Source organism: Ostrinia furnacalis, unplaced genomic scaffold (genome assembly GCF_004193835.3).
Source record: "Ostrinia furnacalis isolate ACB-3 unplaced genomic scaffold, ASM419383v2 OfSCF7060, whole genome shotgun sequence".
NCBI lineage: Eukaryota > Metazoa > Arthropoda > Insecta > Lepidoptera > Crambidae > Ostrinia > Ostrinia furnacalis.
Window position 1 is genome coordinate 225111 of NW_021137299.1, and position 21108 is coordinate 246218.

Sequence of the window (21108 nt, forward strand, 5' to 3'; positions counted from 1 at the left end):
CTAGAAAACTGGACCGAAATTGAAAAATTTTACTCGACTTGGCGGTTGCACTGCCGTGCCCTCAAATATTTTAGTTTTTCCTTGATTCATACACCAAACACTACTTATATTCCAAATTTGAAGCTTCTAGGTCTGCTAGAAGTGCCTTAGAATTTTGATGATCGGTGAGTCAGTCAGTGAGTGACAAAATTAAGAAACTTTGACCCGTTATAATTCTTAAACTACTGGTTCAAATTGAATGAAATTTGAAATATACCGTGTCTTTACAATGCCTGCATAGCTAATGAAAATTCAGCCTTCTAGTTTTATCCACAACGAAGTTACAGGCGGTCGAAAATGGCCTGAATTGCTTCGAGAAAAGGATGGTACGGCTGTGCCCCTTTTTTCCTCGACTTGGTGGGGGCACTGCCGTGCCCCCAGATCAAGTCAGAAAGAGATGGAAAAGTTGAGGCTAGTTTTATCGACTCCCTTATGTATTTGGCAATAATTTTAATCGGTTGCTAAGACCAAATCTGTGAAACCAAAAGTTGTAATTATTTATCTGAAATCTAATCTAATCTAATAGGCAATTAGAATTTGTTTGAAATATAATTTTTATCATGCTTTTGATAAATCACGAGGTTGATGGCGTAGATGAAAGTAGAAAATTTCAATCAAATAATTTTAGCACTCGTCCTTAATAAAAATTTGAAGAATGGCACTATTGTTTTAACATTGAATTTCAAATTAGATAATAATGTTGACATGAAGACAGCTAACGACAAGTTTCACCTTTGAAATGACAGTGTCGTTTTAGACAGCTGACTGACAGACGACACGCGTCACATAATATGTCATGTTAACGCCAAATCATTTACGACTTTACACTGATGAAATACAACACTCTATAATGTATAATCATAAAAATTTGAATATGGAATTGGCAATTATTATAAGCTATGTAACACCTTTATAAATACACTTAGGTATAATCATTTAACAGGTGATAAGGTTCAATTCAACTTATTCTTAATAGGTGTTTTTTCTTACAATATAACACATTTATATTCATTCTATGAATATAATTATGTACCTACTTAAGTATTACATAACATGTGTGTTAGGGTGGTCCTTATTCCTACGAAAAAAAAAATTTTTTCTTATATTTCGCGGGGCACCACGTAATTTGAATATATACCATATGAAAGTCTTTCATTATTTTTTTTTTAATTTTTAAAAGACATTTAGGGGTCGCTACCAAGGTTTGAATTTTAAGTAAAAACACAAAATCTATATTTGTTAGATTCATTTATTTTTAGCCAAAGCCAAATAAAAATATTACAAAATTATTGTTGTTGCTATGAACTAAGATATTATGTACAATGTACATTATTTGAATCAATTATTTTTAAGATATTATGAGTGTTTACTTGTTAGTATCTCGACGCGTCGGTACCATGGTCGGTACAGAAGAGGGGTTGAGGGGAGAAGGGGACAAGAAGTGATTGTCTATTCTATCTATGCGATGTTCATTTGCACCTAAAATGTGATATAAACACTTAAATAAAACATTTATGAAACCATGATTTAAGATCTTCAAAGCTTTTGTAAATATTTTGACAGCTGGTAGCGACCTCTAAATCTTAACCAAAAAAAAAAACAAAAAAGCTAATTTCATATTTAGAGGTATATAATCGAATGAGAAAGTGCCCCGGGGAGAATTCAAAAGTCGAAAAATAAGGACCACCCTAATGTGTGTGTAGGTATACTGGAGTCAGCATACCAAAAATAATCGTACCTAAGTATTTTGCAATTGATAATTACTCACCGAAAATAAGCGCAATAATTCTGGCGCAGTCGGGTAATAAAAATACCATAACTCCAACAAGCGGTTAGAGCCAATAGCAAGGACAACCCAACACTGCAGTAGTAAATTAGAGAAAACCTATGAAAATCTAGCTTGACTATGACGTTACCTTCACGAGATCGTCGGTCCACCTAGTGACTGTGGGAGGCCTGCCCACACTACTATTATGTATTTAAGTAGTACACAATAGTAAGTACTATTATGTATTTTAATGCCCGTATTCACAAACATAACAGTATGCGTGGACGCACAGGATAACACATGAACCAATCACAGAGCTCATATTTAAGGCTGTGCGTTCGATTTGTTCTTCACTTTAAGCAAGCATCGTTTGTGAATACGGGCGTAAGACCCCTAGCCCCTCTACTAGCGCGCGGGTATTTTTACTGCGAGAGGTCATCCCTTAAATTCTTTTTATTGCCACCCTTGTAAATCATTGCGTAATGCCCCAGTGCATTATCCACGGAAACTTCATTATGGCCGGTTTAATGGTTCGAAGAAACGATAAAATCTAGCTAGCGGCTCGGACCGGCGAGCGAATGTGGGCATTTTCAACCGACTTCAAAAAAGGAGGAGGTTCTCAATTCGACCCGTATGTTTTTTTTTTTCTATGTTTGTTACGCGATAACTCCGCCAATTATGAACCAATTTGAACAAATCTTTTTTCGGCGTATAGGTAATACCCATTTAAATTTAATAATAGAAAAAACAACCCCCAAGGGTGGAAAATTGGGGATGAACTTTTTTATACGCAATATCTCCGCCGATTATGAATCAATTTGAACGATTATTTTTTTGTTGAATAGGTATTGTCAAAAGGGTGGTTTCATGCGAATTTGAAGAAAATATTTCACCCCCAAGGGTGGAAAATTGGGGATGAACTTTTTTATACGCAATATTTTTAATTTTTAGTTTTTTTTTGTGTTCACGCATTTGAAGTTGGTTTTATTTTTTTTAAAAGTTAATTATTTCAATGGGTATTAGGACTTGGTACGGCATGTGTGAACAGTGGCAACAACAGCCATAGAGAAATATCAAAATTTAACACCACCAGAAGTAAATCTCTGCTAAATATCAGCAACAGTCTGAGTTGAAGTCAAACTGAAGCTCGCTTCCACCTTCGGTCTGATCATTATTACCATCAAGTGAGATACAGGCCAAGAGCTTCTTCGTTGTGGATAAAAAATAAAAAAAAGTCTCATCATCGTGATGGATGATCGTGATCTATCACTGTTTTTTTTTTCTTTTAGTGACATTTATACAAGTTTTACTATGGTCCTTGTTGATGATGACAAAAGCTCTAATATCCTATTATGTAAGTTTCATAACTGACACTAACGTAATTGTGAGTGACTTTTCCAGTGAAAAAATGCTGGATAAAAAACCAAACGTGTAGGCCATATTGATTTCACCACTTACCAGGACTATCCTGCTACTGACCAAACTTGTTGCCACCCTATTAATGGCTGACGATACATCACGTGCAATTTGTTGCGATGGCGCTCCGATAGGTGGCGGGGCTGCGTACTTTATTGGCCTATAAAATGCCGACTCTACTGGGCTAATGTTGGCGATTCAAAATACGGATGGTTCATCCAAACGTTTAGCAGGGTGGTGGAATTGGCATATTAAGGCCAACATTTGCCAGTCAAAATGGAAAAAATTGGGTTCATCTGTATATCTAGACATCTAGATGACGCTACCAGCGTCATACTCGTATCTAAGGCTGAGTTGCACCATCTTACTTTAACTTTGACAAACGTCAAAAATCTGTCAAACTCCATACAAAAAGCAAGGGTTATTGTTACGGTTAAAATAAGGTCTCTCAGCCTAAGTCTGTCACCATAACAGCAAAGTTAACAGCATTATGGATTTAGGCAGATGAGGATAAGAGTAGTTAGTTCATCGCAGCTTCGGTCTGATCATTACTGTCAGTACATGCAGATCAAGAGCTTTTTCTTCGTAAAAAAAAAATAGAAGAATCTTGATTCCCGGAAAAAATCAAGTGCAACTTCTCAAAATAATCTATGAAGTTGGCAAGTTTTATTTAACTACAGCGGAAAAGCCTTCGGGAAATATAGATCTGTACAGCAAATCCCACGCTTTAAAGTACTTAAATCCTTCCTTAACCACTATCTGCTGAATCGAAGGCAATTTCTAGTCGTGATATTCAAGCTGCTTTAACTACAGCTTTTGCCCGTGACTTCGCCCGTTTAAAGGCAAGTTTTTTATAGAAAGAGTTTAGGGCACGCGCGTTTCCCAATTACAAACTGTGATACAATTCCCTGAGTCACAAACTATCTCTAACTACCAATTTTCACCGAAATCGATACAGTAGGGGTGTCATTCGCCACTCCGAGTAAAGTGTTAAGTAGGCTACTTGTTGTTTAAAAGTCACGAGTAGACAAGACTTTGACGCAAAAATACTTCTGATTTTGATTGTGTTAATCAGGAAGTAACTACCTAGACATGTTAAGTTTAAGTTTCCCCCGGGACAAACTCGACCTTCACTGGTTTGGTTTTTATTGGCTTTCAAGCTGTAGATCTTGGCTACACAGGAGTTGCAGTGGTAGGAACGAGAGCTGTGACATTCCCGTAAGTAACCATATAGTTAGAACTTTACTTTACTCAGAGATCGTGAAAGAGGCCCTTAGCATGAAAAGGTAACAGACAGAGTTACTTTTCGCTTAGTAATATCAACAGCAGATTAATGCCTGGAACCTTGATTGGTCAAACAATAATTTATCGCACAGTCGTAAATCGTAGCAATAGTAATTTAAACCTTAGTCTCTGTTGGTTGTACGTAACACCTGTTCATAATAGCCGATAAATTATCAAACCAACCGCAACATCTTGGAGATCTGATAGCGGAATCAATTTATGTTTCCATGGTTTTATTCACGGAAATAATGCAGATTGTGATTGCGGGTAGAGCATTATTTTAATAAACTACTGGTTGCCTATGATGCAATAAACAGATTCCCACTATGATGCCTGTGGTGCATAAGTTGAAATAGTGTGAATATTATGAACCATTTTTGATACACCAAATTAGATTCTTTTTTGTTTTTACTAACTTAGTTTCCAAAATATGGTACCTAGGTATTTTGTGTAATGATATTGCCAAGGTTTGGACCAAATGATGTCCAGAAAGAACCCATTAATCCCAGGAGTGTGGAATAGATTTTGAGGCGCTTCGTTTTACAGATTACTATTGATAGATTGATTATTCTGGGTAGAAGTTCCATACAATACTCGAAATGGCAATGTCCTTTTGCTTTAGCGTTTCTGATAAAACTTTGTACTTCACATTAATCTAAAAAGCGTTCCCAAATATTTATCTACAGCCACATGACGCTACTACCAATCTATATTATTTTCACTTTTTAATAAAAAGCCCCTCTTCAATTATATTGAAGCTCACAAAATAGCTGTTTCCAGCCGAATGACTGGCGGCTTAGGAAACAATCAATAGTGGCTGATTTTTCTCAATTTCAAATGACGGTAGGATTATTTTGGTCCCCCAGAGCGATGCTGATGCTTTGTATCTGCTTTGAGCAAAGAATAAAGAAAGTTACAGAACATTCAATAAATACCTGCCAGTTTAACAATGGCAATATGTAGTAGGAAGCGACGCTGCTGAAAAATTATTTTCCATCGCATTATTGTGCCTATTTTTAGTATTAAATCAAGGAAATATACAAGGAAATAGACACTTTGATAAAATGTAGAGCCGATGGAAAAATACGCGTTAACAAGTAGCAAAGTAGCTTACACTATAAATAGTATAATTGTTTTTTATTCGTCTAACAGCTCATAACATACCAACTTAAAAGTTTACATTTTAAAAATAGAGTCAGCAAAAAATAAGGGCGCATAGTGAGCTTCTCTCTATGAAGACATTATTCTTCCATCTGATCATGGTGTCAAATGTAAACGTTTCTCATGTAGCGTAACTTTATTATTAAGCAAGCAACCTCTCTGTCTACTTGTTTCATCTATGACCGTAATACGAGAACCCCCGGCAAGCGCCCCGCGGGATTCAAACCTATTACCCAGCATATTATTTTCGACTCAAAAGCCCAATTTGAAACGTAATGATAAAGGTTTCTCTAACTGATTACTTCACTCAGTGGTGCTTTGGTTTGTGTTCAAAAAGTCTTATTTTTTATCTAACTCTTCCTACTGTCCAACACAATCGCTCTATTGAAACGTAATCTGTTTATGTTTTTGTTGATCATCGTGCTTTGTGGTAGTCACTTTTTTGTTGTTTACGACTGTATAGGGAAAAAATATTAAAATCGTGATTTGGCGTTATTGCTAATGGCTTCGTAAAGGGTAAAGGGAATGAAAAACACGATTATGATTAGGATCCAAGTGTCAGATGCAGCTTGATTGATTTACAGATTAAAACCTTTTCAAATTACGTAACGTGGCGACCACACGAAAGTTTGGTGCCACGCGCCACGTCATCTATATAATATGTATAACTCAAAGGTGACTGACTGACTGACTGACATAGTGATCTATCAACGCACAGCCTAAACCACTGGACGGATCGGGCAGAAATTTGGCATACAGGTAAATGTTATGACGTAGGCAACCGCTAAGAAAGTATTTAATGAAACTTCACCCCTAAGGGGGTAAAATGGGATCCACACGTACGAAATCGCGGGCGGCCACAGTGATCTAACCGAAAAATCGTTGCTAATTCAAGGAATTTTTATCTTAGCCTAATTAATTAATTCTAAACTACTCTTTTGCATGATCACGCTTGTGATCCACTCCACTATACGGCTACACGTGCAAGCTGACGATGAGCCCCATTGTGGTGTATATTAAAATGACCCCCGCCGGCCGCCCCGGGTGGCGACATTGTCAAAACTCTTTGAAACTATATCGAAACGGTAAGTGGCCAAAGATCATGCAAGCGCAGATAGTTGAAATACGCTTAGGTGGCAAGCTAACACTAAAAATAAATGATAAAAAATGTATAGTGTAGTAAATTAATATAAAATTCTACTTGTTAGTAATTACACTTCATATGGTTTAAAATACTTATATATACTTAAATAAATAGTATTAAATAATTTTAACTATCTATTGGATAAATAAATTATTTAATATAAAATAATGATTTACTCGTACAAGTCAAGATCTACATTATCACTAGGCGATAACTAAACTGAGGAGGGATCAACTTTTCTTCAAACTTAAGTTTGCTGATAGGCAAAGAGAAGAGTAATAAAGTGGGTTCTAAACAGCCAACAAACATATGCGTTAAAAAGTTGCATCATCTAACGATGTGCCATTTGCGTGTTTGTTACTCTTTGCCCTTGCTGTGGTGTCACATGAGCAACAACAAATGCGCCGAGGGCTCTCGCCAGCGGCGACTAATCTTTCGCCCATTGTGATACCACGCCTGCTGGCATTGCGGCTACTAGAGCAGTTTGCAATTTGATACATCGATATTAATTATCATTTAATCATAATTTCTGCTTGGCCCAAAGGATGACTGGAAGAAACGCCATGTGGTATTCAGTTCGCCTTCAATGTAAACATATTTTTAAAGATTTTTCTTACGCCTTTTATGACAAAGCCATAAACGACATACATATAAGATTTTTAAACTATCGCGTTCCATTTCAACTAAAATTGAGTTACATTATGCACTCACGGCTTGACGTTTCGGCTGCGATGCTGCAGCCGTGGTCAACAACCAGACTGGCGGCTTGCGGCGTCATGCGTTCGGGCGGGTTTGAAATTATAATAATCATTAATAAACGGCACGTTAAGACCCGTGTCTTACTATTCCATTAACATGTTCTGAAATGGCAATGAATAAAGGTTCGCAAATATGACAAATAAAAATCTAGTCAGTATAGGTAGGCCACGCACTAAAATGTAAAGCTTTATTAACTGTAGAGATTTATTCTATACAAATACTTTTTTAATTCTTTTATACTAGATTTTGAGCTTGAAAGACTTTGAAATGGACGCTATCGATACTAAATCACGAAAAAACGAGATCATCCCTCCACGCATCCCCAACCCCGTGTATCCAATTGCTTTCCCATTATTCCTCAAAATTTCGCTCCCGACCTGCAGCAGGCCGATACCATCTCACAATGTCGCCATTGGTAATTAAAGATACAAACATATTACGCCATATAGTACACGAATTTTTGAACGTCTTAAATGTCCAATTTTATGATTGGTAATTTTCATTATTTACCACAATTACACTCGAAGTTGTTGACAATTATGTATACCTGGGACAAACAGTCCAGTTAGGTAGATCCAACTTCGAGAAAGAGGTCAATCGTCGAATCCAACTCGGATGGGCAGCGTTCGGGAAGCTTCGCCATATACTCACGTCCGAAATACCGCAGTGTCTCAAGTCGAAAGTATTCGACCAATGTGTGTTGCCAGTGATGGTATACGGAGCTGAGACGTGGTCGCTTACTATGGGCCTCATAAGAAGGCTCAAGGTCACCCAAAGGGCGATGGAGCGGGCTATGCTCGGAGTTTCCCTGCGTGATCGAATCAGAAATGAGGAGATCCGCAGGAGAACCAAAGTAACCGACATAGCTCGCAGAATTGCTAAAATCAAGTGGCAGTGGGCGGGGCACATAGCTCGTAGAGACGATGGCCGTTGGGGCAGGAAAGTTCTCGAATGGCGACCACGGGCTGGAAGACGTAGCGTGGGCAGGCCTCCTACTAGGTGGACCGACGATCTGGTGAAGGTCGCGGGAAGAGCCTGGATGCGGGCAGCGCAGGACCGTTCATTGTGGAAAACCTTGGGGGAGGCCTTTGTCCAGCAGTGGACGTCATTTGGCTGAAAACGAACCACAATTATGTAGAGGCCGGTGAGTCTGCCCACCACCACTGAGTTGATATGGTGGACGCGGATCTTAGTGAGCTTGAAGCAGAAATGGGAATATCTGAAGCTAGTGCCCCTTTTTAACCATCAATCCCTATTTTTTAATTGACCCCTATGAAACAAAATTCCTATTGTGTTACCATAGGTGTCACTTAAATATTATTAGGGATTAATGGTGAAAACGGGCATAAGTCACACTAGGTCGCTGAGCTATCAGAGTAAGTATATCTAAGTATTATTTTTGTCAAAAAAATGTATTTACAGAAAACAACTTTCATAACCACCATAAATCTCTCTCATTAGCAGATTTGACCAAACCACTCGTAACCAAGCAAGAACAACCCTAACGTTTCAATAATCGCGTTATACCTAGCTCACTATAGGTGGCGGTCTTATTAATCACCCACCCGGTAGGCGGTCCAGCGAAGTTATGGCTGCACATCCGCTGTGCAAGTGAGTTATAGACGATAATAATTTAGGGCAACGTATTAACGTTACCTAATAACGGTATCGGTGGCGTTATTTAGTGGTGCGCATAAATAACGCGGTGATTTCAACGGGTGGAATGGTGTTTGGGTAATTAGAATGAGTTGTTGGGATTGACACGGAATGGGTTAACGATTGTGTTGTCGATTTGTTAAGAGGATAATCCCCATAGAAGTATAAACCATGGTTATTACTTACTATCGTCCGAAAAGGTTTTTGTTACTGATACTTATAGTAGTCACTTCTCATAAAAAACAATAATTGTCTTGCAAGCAACAACCACTCGGTTTTTTTTAAACTATTTACCGATCAAAAACTGAGCCTTAAAACTTATTAACACGACATAATTATGTTTCAAAACTAATATTTTTTTAAAGTATCGCTTTCGTAAAAATCATTTTTAACTTGAGAAATCGGGTTGTAACACGTTTTCATGTCTGAAAAGGTACCAAAACTTATGAACGATACTGAAAAAGAAACAGATTTTCTCAGATAATAAAAATACATAATAGTATCCAATAAAATTAAATTATACTGCCGATTCCTGAAACAAGCTTTCTACTTAATAACGCCCTCTAGTTAAAAAGTTCCATTCCACATTCGATGTTCTATTCAAGGGGCCTTGGTCTTTAGTATCGCTAAATTTACACAGGTGGCGCTGCGCTCTGGCTGAAAGTGCTGCAAGTAGCATAGCGCCACCTATCACAAAACGTGAACACTACATTAGCCAGGGAACACAGTGCTTTTCACTGACATTTATAATTTTAGATGTCTGAACAAGATGACTCTAAATGAGATTATGCGAATTTTATTTGCAGGAGCGATCCTTTTGTTTTTTTTTTGTTATTTTCCAGATCTATTTACTAACATTATGAACCACGATAATAATACAAAGTAAACTACTATCGTAAAAATATTACTTAATTTACTTAAATGCATAGTAGTCCAGTGGGCACTAAGCCACTAACAATGAGTAATAACGCCCGTTTTCACAAACATTACTATGAGGTCTCACAGTGCGCGTGGATGCACAGGGTCACACACGAACCAATCACAGAGCTCTATTCAACGCTGTGCGTTCGATTTTCTGCTTCACTTAAGCAAGTATCGTTTGTGAATACGGGTGTGAGTGTGTAATGTGGGGTTATCCATTAGAAAAATATCTATTTAGATTAGAAAAATTAGGTTAAAGTCCTAACCACTAAATCTCTTTGCCTAATTAATTTGTTATCTTGTAAAACGATAATAATATGCAAAATACTTATTTTATTTATCTCCTGATAATGAATAAGCGTTAATACCTACCTACTTACTTGCGAATATTTCCTAAAATACAGTGTGAGTCACGTTAAAGTGTACATATGAAAATAGATGAAACTAGACCTATTTTTATCGACAAAAAAGAGGTCAAAAAATTTTTGAGATTTTTTTTTAATTTTTTATAGAATTTTTTTTCTTCCAATTACTTATTGTAAAGAAAACGTAATAACTTTTAAACTAAGCGGTATATCCTGATAAAATAAAAACAGCAATAATGCTAAATAACAGGGCAATACTAAAAAAATACATACAATTCACAAAAATGCCAACAAATAATAAAAAATGATACTTTTTGAAAAAAATCTGCTTAAAAATTCGTGTTTTTTTGGTTATTTGATAAATTTCTCCGAAAAATGCCCCTATAATAGGTGGTTTTTATTGTTTTGTATTATTCTCTATTGTATTACCTTTGTAAAACCAAAAATTGCATGTCTCTATCCCTATCACAACATTTGCTATGATCGTTTGAACTAAGCCTCTCCGGGCGCGCCATTCAACGCTTCGTTAACAACGAAAGTGAAAATGGCTCTAGATTTGTAATTTTGATAAAGACAAGTTAGATTTCAAGTAAAAAGAAAAAATTTCGAAGTAAAATAAGCATTTTAGTTAAATTTAAAATTGTCCCTACCTGTAGAGGAGAATAATGTTGTAGTAGGCCTTTGTTCAAACTATCATAGCAAATGTTGTGATAGGGATAGAGACATGCAATTTTTGGTTTTACAAAGGTAATACGATAGAGAATAATACACAACAATAAAAACTACCTGTTATACGGGCATTTTTTGGAGAAATTTATCAAATAACCAAAAAACACGAATTTTTAAGCAGATTTTTTTCAAAAAGTATCATTTTTTATTACTTGATGGCATTTTTTGTGTATTGTATGTATTTTTTTAGTATCGCCTGTTATTTAGCATTATTACTGTTTTTATTTTATCAGGATATACTGCTTAGTTTAAAAGTTATTACGTTTTCTTTACAATAAGTAATTGGAAGAGAAAAAATTCTATAAAAAATTAAAAAAAAATCTCAAAAAATTTTTGACCTCTTTTTTGTCGATAAAAATAGGTCTAGTTTCATCTATTTTCATATCTACACTTTAACGTGACTCACACTGTATTACTATAAACATTGTATTGACGTAATGATTACGTGACGTTCATCAGGTGTTCAAGATAAGTTGTAAGATTTTATGAAAATAATGTGGTTATATTAACCTGAACCGATTTTAACATTATTTAATTTTGAAATGATTCCGGGCTATCGTCATAGATCCAGAATTTAATACGAAAGTGCGCGTTTAGGTAGTAATGATAAATTATGAAATTAAAAGTTAAGCATATTTAATTTTTTAAATAACTTGAATAGTGACTGAGTTTCCTGCGCTGCTTCTTCTCAGCACTGGCCCATTTATTGTCCTGAAGTTGTGGTAGGGTTAATACTGGGACGTGTGAATATGCTTTTTAAAAGCCTACTTGCATAAATAAATGAGTTTTATGAGAGAGTATACCCTAGACTGCATCCCACTTAACATCAGGTGCGATTGTGGTCAAATACCTGCCTTGTTAAGCATAAAAAAAAGGTTTTATGAAAAAAATCTTATTTTATACTTTTTTAGGCAATTTTGAGGTATTAACTAGTAACCCTAACTAACAAATCGTCAAATTGAGTAAAAGGACCTACCTTCCAATTTCGGCGATAGGATCGCTTAAATTACATGACATGTGTTAGCTACGAGAGTTCGTCGAAGTATTCTCATTTATTTTTATTACTCAGTTATTTGAGTAACTTCGAATTTTAGGACGGCTTTAGATAAAATCTATATTGATTCATTGAACACCCAACCAAATGTAAATGATGGATGAAGTTTGTTCAACGCCCAATATTAATTATCAAGTAAAATAAAGCCAGTCGCAGTACAATTAATAGTTTAATAATAAATTATTATTTTATATAATTTTTGATTGAATTTTTATCACTAAGGGTGGGTTGCACCATCTAATTTTGACGGTCACTATGACGATAACCGGTGATTTTTGTATGGAGTTTGACAAATTTTTGACGTTTGTCACAGTTAAAGTAAGATGGTGCAACTCAGCCTAAGCTCAGTGAAATGACTATCAGTAAAAACGCATCATCATCAACTACACATAAAAAATCGCGTGTATTAATTGGTAAAGTATGACTCAACCCACCTGAGATGGAACCTATCCCAGCAATCACTCAGAATATGAGTCAGAGTGATGATATAAACATCAGATAGTTTTTGAATGTGTTCTATCATGACGTCCCCATCCAGGATCGCCACATGAAGATAACTGGCCTGAAAGGAAAAAATGGGAGATTGTGCTTTTAGACTGACAAACGTGACGAAATTTCTTCCGCCATTTCTTCTGAGCACCAGCCCATATTATGTTGTCCCGAAATGGTGGTAGGGCTAGCTATATTAATTTGGGACGTGTACAAGTGCCCTGAAAAGGCCCAATGTATTTAATTAACGGAGGAGTACTAGGGCATGCTTACATCCAGTTTGGGCATTGGCTTATATGTTATTGTATGATGAGTGAGTATAATTTTTTAATTCCTTTGTTTCTTGGCATGAGCAAATGATAAAAACGTAATCAAGGTATTTTGCGATATTCATAATACCTTTTATCTTGTATTTAAGGTAATTTATACTCAAAATTAATTTTACTCAGGTTTCATTATTAGTGTACATGAGTCGTGTGTGTGTAGTTGTGGTGTTTAGTTCAGCTGGTATACACATGTGCTGTTAAAGTTCTTGATCAATTAGGATTAGCAGCTTCTAGTTTTAAGACACAAAGTAAGTATTTTTACGTTAAATTTAGTATATCCTTGAACTTCTACTTACTTCATTCTGAAATAATTTTACCAATTTTCCCATCAGATAAATGTGACAAAATTAATTTTCTTTAATTTTCAACCGACTTCAAAAAAGGAGGAGGTTCTCAATTCGACCCGTATGTTTTTTTTTTTCTATGTTTGTTACGCGATAACTCCGCCAATTATGAACCGATTTGAACAAATCTTTTTTCGGCGTATAGGTAATACCTCAAGGGTGGTCCCATTTAAATTTAATAATAGAAAAAACAACCCCCAAGCGTGGAAAATTGGGGATGAACTTTTTTATACGCAATATCTCCGCCGATTATAAATCAATTTGAACGATTCTTTTTTTGTTGAATAGGTATTATCAAAAGGGTGGTTTCATGCGAATTAGAAGTAAATATTTCACCCCCAAGGGTGGAAAATTGGGGATGAACTTTTTTATACGCAATATTTTTAATTTTTAGTTTTTTTTTGTGTTCACGCATTTGAAGTCGGTTTTATTTTTTAAAAAAGTTAATTATTAATTAGATACCTATTATGAAAACGCTCTGAAACGTACGTTTACTTATTTTAGAATGGCGACTGAAGCCCGGCATAGAACAAAATTGAATGCTCCTAAAGAAGCGAAATCAAACTTAGAACAGACTGAAACCGAACAAAGACCGAAGTATTGGGACCCCCTCACAGACGGAGTAAGATGGATAGAGAATTACGCAGAACCTTTGGAGAAGTTTTTCGAAAGGATACCAGAGTTCATCAGCACGTTTATTGCTACGTTTGCCATCTTCACATTCGGAGCAACGTTAAGAGGTAAGATCAGATTCGTTACAATATTTAAATACTCGTATAATCCCTTATCGTCTTCGTGTCCCTAATCTGTCATCGTGGATCCCGTTTTACCCCGTTAAGAGTTCGTGGTTAGGAGTTTCGTAAAATCTTTTCTTAGCGGATGCCTACGTCATAACATCTACCTGCATGCCAAATTTAAGCCGGATCCGTCCAGTGGTTTGGGCTGTGCGTTGATAGATCACCATGTCAGTCAGTCACCTTTGAGTTAAATATATTTAATGATAATCTAGGCGTTACATTGCGTAAATTCATAATAAGATATTAAAAAGATAAAATTACTAAGCTTAAAATTTTCGTTCAGTAACGCCGACACAAGTACCCAACCACATTTACCGCGCCCACCGACTATGTTAGGTATAGTACAAGCAAATGCAAGAAGCACCGCCTACCCTCCCACAAATCGCAAGCGACACAGATGAAATATTCAATTAGTATAGTACCAACACCGACGTGCAAAAAACATCTACGCGTTATTATAGCTCGGTTAGTTAGCACAAAACATGCAGGAAGAGTTACAGAAAATTTCATAGATTTTTGTATAGTATCTTTCGTACTCAGTCGTTCTGAAAATTGGTACTTGAAAAATTAGCTGTATTGTGTAACCTTATAAGTCTAATTTGACTGCTAATACCGCTGCACGTGTCTCTACATGCACTGATATGTAAACATTGATTGGAAAGATTAAGATCACCTACTAGCTAAGTGGTTCTTAACCATTCGATAAAAATTAAAATAATCTATTAATCTCTACATATTATAAAACAAAGTCGCTTTCCTGTCTGTGTATGTATACTTCTTCTTTTACGATCTTTAAAACTACGCAACGGATTTTGATGCGGTTTTTTTAATAGGTAGATTGATTCAAGCTACATTTTTAACATTGATCATAAAATTAACTGTTTTGAATTTTAAAAAATCTTACAAATATTTTATGAAAGCTACTTTATTATCGAATGAAAGTTATTAACTAAAGCTATTATAAATATTGTAAAAACTAAACGCGAAAGTATTTTAATGATCCGTCGGAGTTCGAAGCAGTTAAAATAGCAAACTTTATGGCGATAGTGAAGTTAATATTGAAAATGTAAATCGGCTTTACTAGTTTGCATTTTATTGAAAATTACGTCCACAGTCTTAACATTAACATTTCAGTTAAGCACTGAATTAACTTAGGTCGTTACTATAACTTTGAATCAGGGGCTGTTAAAGTTAAGTTATAGTTTAAAAGCGTCCCTATTTCTGTCCTATTCCAGGATATTTTAATTATTTTGAATAACAGTTTCTGAGTTAAAGCAGTAGGTACTGTGAATTAGATTATGAGTGACTAAAATGAATCGATTTATATTATGATTTATGAAGGATTAACAGGATTAAATAAAGTTTTAATTGATGTTTTTTTTACGATTATAACAAAGTTACTTACTGTAAGATTATCTGATGTTTGTTGTACCTAAACTGCAACTGCTATTTAGAGAGTGTAGAGATTGCAGATAATTTATGTTGTGGAATCGATCAAACGATGCTTGCTCAAGTGAGGCAGCAAATCGAACACACAGTGCTGAATAGAGCTCTGTGATTGGTTCGTGTGTGACCCTGTGAGTTCACGCGCACTGTGAAACTTCATAGTAATGTTTGTGAATACGGGCCACTTAACGTGCCGCTGCCGCATAGGTGTCACTGTGATTATGCACAGTTTGGTGACTTCATAACCTGTCTCAAGAATAACACTTTTTATCACTGCTGGTAACTATCATGACTTAAAACGCAAAAACTTAGTGGGTATCTTATAATCCTACGTTAATGCTACTGACGTCAAGATAAGTAGCCAATTCTGTCTTAAAATATTAAATATTTTGATTATGATCATCAAGAAAGAAACTTAAAATAAGAATCAGAAGAAAGGTAAAGTCCGATTTAAAGAGTTCAAAAGATAAGTTCAACTTTTAAGGCTGATTTAGACGTATTTTAACTTTCTTTTAAGTGATTAATTGCATGTAATCACTGAGTTGCACCACCTTATTTTAACCGTAACAATAACAATAACCAGTGCTTTTTGTATGGAATTTGACAGATTTTTGACGATTGTCAAAGTTAAAGTAAGACGGTGAAACTTGCAACTCGTTGAAAACTTGTGTTACATGCAGTTTGAAGCTGATTAACACGTATTAAGTTGTCAAGTAGGTAAACTTTTTAACTTAAATTTGAGTGATTAAATTTTAACTTGCTTTTAAATTCTGTGTTTACATGCAATTGTATCACTTAAAATTAAGTTAAAATTAGTTACCTACCTAACAATACGTGTAAATCAGCCTTACTTGCTGCTGTAAGTGAGGTGTATCAAGATTACTGCTTGCGATTTTTTACGGCACTGTTAAAGTCGGTTTAAAGAAAACCAGATCAACAAACGGTCATAAGTACGCCAAATGTTTATAAATAAAAAATTACAATGTCAATACTCATTACCAATCAGAGTTCTGATAAGATATCCAATTCTAAATCGTCACGATAATTCCAATTAATAATTTTGCGAATTTAAGATACGACTAATTCGTGATAGCAATGTCGTTGTCAAGGTGATTAGAATAATGTTGAACGATCGATGGGATTTGGCAGCCGGCTGTTAAAAAAGATTGCTTGCTGCTTTAATGTGAGAAAGGAATGCTATTAAATCTAATGGATTACCATAACCAACGTCCATCGATAAAGCTATTAAATTTCCACCATGTAGCCAGTATCCTCGTACAGTTCCTTGTAGATATATTTTTTTAAGTTACTCGATAAAAACACCTGTTCATTTCTTTTCCTAATGTAGATCGGCGTAAAAATGGATAGTGTATTTGGCATACACTTATTTCCCCACTATTTGTGTGACGTGCTGTGTCGTGACTCATCAGAATAGAATCAGTTTCATATAATATTATGGGCTGATTTTCAATTGCCATATAAATTTTAACTGAAGGATAACCTTTTCACGTTGGCAGTTTCAGTATGGGAAATATGTCAAAATGACGTTTATTCTTCAGTTAAAAGATATTTAACGACTGAAAAATCTGCCCTAAGTATTGTAACATTCAAACTAAATTATTGTGTCGTGTCGTGATGGCTTCTAACGTGTCACATACAAAATGTATGAAACCTTTCCCATTCTGATGCGTCACGATACAACACATCAGACTCGCATGTATAAATCCGCCTTAAACTTGCCAAATTGTCTGTTGTATTAACAGCAACATGTTTATTCCAGGAGAATGGGTGGTCATCCTCGTGACAGCGCTGAAGCAGTTTGCGGGACACACGCAGAGCGACAGAAATGTGACGTCAGAGGAAATCTTCCAGCTGTTCACGTCTGAGAAGCTGAAGATGGAGAACTTCGGCGTCATATTCATTGCAGCACACGCTGTGTCACTCTCCGTGTATTTCTTGATAGGCGGATTCTTACATGTAAGTAAGCTGAATTTATATTTATGTAACCAGGATTACATGTCATCTTTTGGAGAAAAAAGACATGTCATCTCCTGGAGAAACAAACTATCTTGGGACAAATGGAAGACAGACGTGCTCGGGGCAGGGCACCGACGAGATGGTCAGATGCGTCTAGGAAGACGGTGGGCGGAAGCTTGCATCGTGCGGGTCCACACAGCTTATGACCGCAGTCTGTGGAGGAACGCTATTATGTAGTCGCGATCCTAATCAGTAAGGGACCAAGGAAGAAGAAGGGAAGTTGATGATCATCAAAATCTAAATCGATCATCGAAATCTAGTAGCGAATTCCTGGTATTATTTTTGTAAATAACGATTTGAGTTAAATGGAACTAACACTAGTTTTATGAATTCTCTACATAAAGAAACTGAAGATAGTGAGTACATTTCGTACATACCTTTGCTAGACAATTTTAAAAACAAATGACAAATCAATCGATAAAAATATTTTTATGGTCTCATTATGAAAGAAACAAAAGAAAACGGATTCGGGCCGATAAAGTTATTATTATGATAAAAATTACTGTTAAATAAGGTCGAACTTGATGTGCACTCGTTGCACTGAAACATGTACACGTTCGTCTTGGTTGCCTTATCTTGCAAATGTGAAAATATGTAATTACAAAAACATCAATAAATCTGATATCAGGCCTCTTCCAGACGGTGTACAGATTAAGCCTAAGGGCAACCGTACTGAACTGAACTGCAACCATAACATTGTAGGTATGTACTACGTAATATAATTACATACACGTGTTACATAATTTTAAATAATTTGAAATTAACAAACTTTAAACCAAGTGGAAATGTAAAATATTAGGAGTTTACTCGTAGGTTAAGTAAAAATTAGGCTTTTAAAAAAATCTAAATCTACTTAGATGAACTGAATTCGTGTAAGTCGAACCATCGTAATGTTTTTTTCCATTTTGATATAAAATGTTTCGTGTTTATGCGATTTAATAGGTAATTTTATTATAATAGCCTAATTACATAGGTAAGATGTCACACTATTTAGCTTCACTGTTCCAGTTCGATTAATGTGAGCTATACTGCTGACAAGTCGTCCATTTCCCCCTCGTGAATTGGAAAGGATCGTGTTCCTGCAGTGGAGACCATTTGGTCTCCAGGTGATTTCAACTGACAATAATGATGATGAACCTAAACATCAAGATTATAAATAAACAACTTGAAAAAATCGAACTGCTTAGGGCAGGAATCGAACCCAAGAGCTTTAGTTATTTAGTTTGAGAAGCGACTCTAATCGGTAAGAAATTCTAAATCAAGATAATTCTCTTCCCAGTGGTACTTCTACATGAAGCAACGCGACCGCGCGCACGAGTGGAAGATCCAGCCAACAAAATGGCTGTCTCCCGAGCTGGAGCGCCACGAGATCATGGTGGGGACCTTCTCTCTGCTCATCGTGGGCTCCTTCTCAGCCTTCCTGGCTACGTACATCTACAACGGGAACCCCTCGACTGTGTACTACCAGTTCGATGAATACGGCTGGTGGTGGTTCTTCCTGCAATTCCCAGTTGTCTTCATTTATTCTGTGAGTATTTTGAACATGGTTTTACTGTAAATAAAAAAAACTATCGCCCGCATTCACAAACGATGCTTGCTTAAGTGAAGCAAGAAGCTCTGTGATTGGTTCGTATGTGACCCTGTGCGTCCACGCGCACTGTGATACCTCATAATAATGTTTGTGAATACGGGCGTATGTTTTTTTCGAAGTACCTAAAATATGAGGAGACCATGTAAAGAACCCCTTAAGGGCTAGATGTTTGTAATTGCTTTTTTTGTTTTGACGTTTATATTGCCAATCATTGAATAAGCACAGACATTAATTTCATTTCATTTCAATAATAATAAAATACAAAATCGTTTCCGGGTGTCGGGACTGAATCTAAAAGATTAATGTTACTTATACGATAATGATAATAAATAAATAAATAATAAATAAATATCCTTGGACATTTTACACTGCGCTTCTAGTCCCAAACTAAGCAAAGCTTGTACTATGGGTACTAGACAACGGATATAAACATACTTAAATACTTTTTTTTTTGTAAATACATACTTATTATACATAGAAAACACCCAGTCCAATACAAACAAATATGTTCATGCACACAAATGTTTGTACTGTGCGGGAATCGAACCCGCTACCTCCGGAATAGTTGTCCGTTTCGAACCACTACACCAAACGGCCGATAAACCATGAGTGATAAGCATTTTTTATTATTTATAAATAACTAGCTGACCCGGCGAACTTAATGGCAATAAATAAGCAGACTTTTTTTTATTTCCAACGGGATAAAAAGTATCCTATGTCCTTCTCCTGGCTCTAAACTACCTCCCTGTCAATTTTCAGCTAAATCGGTTCAGCCGTTCTTGAGTTATAAGTGGAGTAACTAACACGACTTTCTTTTATATAATAGATAGATTTAGAGATTTAATTTGGTTTTGAAAGTTTATATTTACTAACGGACATTCATGCATAAATATAGGTAGAGCCTAAAGCTGCTTTCATAGCTATTTCTAATTACATAATTCTGAAAAAAAATAAAAATACACTAAGTAATGTGTTAATGAGATAATTTATTTGCATAGACATAAATTGTACGCAACCCTGTTTTGATCTTTATATTGAGCTTTACGTTCACACACACACACACACTAAAACACAAATAGTTTCATTCCGCGCTTCAGCGGAGCTTTCAAGGTAACTGTTGCTTACTAAGCTTTATTTTGGGATACGGGTCTTAGTGACATTGTAGTGATTCTGAGTACAAGTAGAATGATACTTAGGTGAATTCTAACTTGTTCAAGGAACACTAGCTTAGTAGTTGTAGGGACTTTAATGGTACTGTTCAATCTACATAACTCTGGGATTACCAAAGAATTATAAGTAATAACTAGTACCTACTTAGTGACATCTAAAGCTTTATTAATCTAATGTATTATTAATAATTATATTATTGGTTGGAAAAGTTCCAATTGAACAATATAAATATTACTTTATAAATATGAATTGTGATATTGTTTTACTACTTGAATGCTATTTGTTTTTAAAACAATATACAGTGTGAGTCACGTTAAAGTGTACATATGAAAACAGATGAAACTAGACCTATTTTTATCGACAAAAAAGAGGTCAAATTTTTTTTGAGATTTTTTTTAATTTTTTTATATACTTTTTTCTTCCAATTACTTATTGTAAAGAAAACGTCATAACTTTTAAACTAAGTGGTATATCCTGATAAAATAAATAAACAGTAATAATGCTAAATAACAGGCGATACTAAAAAAATACATAAAATACACAAAAAAGGCCAACAAATAATAAAAAATGATACTTTTTGAAAAAAATCTGCTTTTAAATTCGTGTTTTTAA

At 35.5% G+C, this 21108-nt stretch overlaps 1 protein-coding gene across 1 annotated transcript; it reads left to right on the forward strand.

Moving 5' to 3' along the window:
- Nucleotides 1-13226: 13226 nt before the first annotated feature.
- Nucleotides 13227-19308, forward strand: LOC114363335 (uncharacterized). Its single transcript, XM_028319023.1, has 4 exons — nt 13227-13359; nt 13960-14195; nt 17479-17675; nt 19015-19308. The coding sequence occupies exons 2-4, from the start codon at nt 13961-13963 to the stop codon at nt 19291-19293; spliced, it is 711 nt and encodes a 236-aa protein (XP_028174824.1). The 5' UTR covers nt 13227-13359; nt 13960; the 3' UTR covers nt 19294-19308.
- The last annotated feature ends 1800 nt before the right edge of the window (nt 19309-21108 follow it).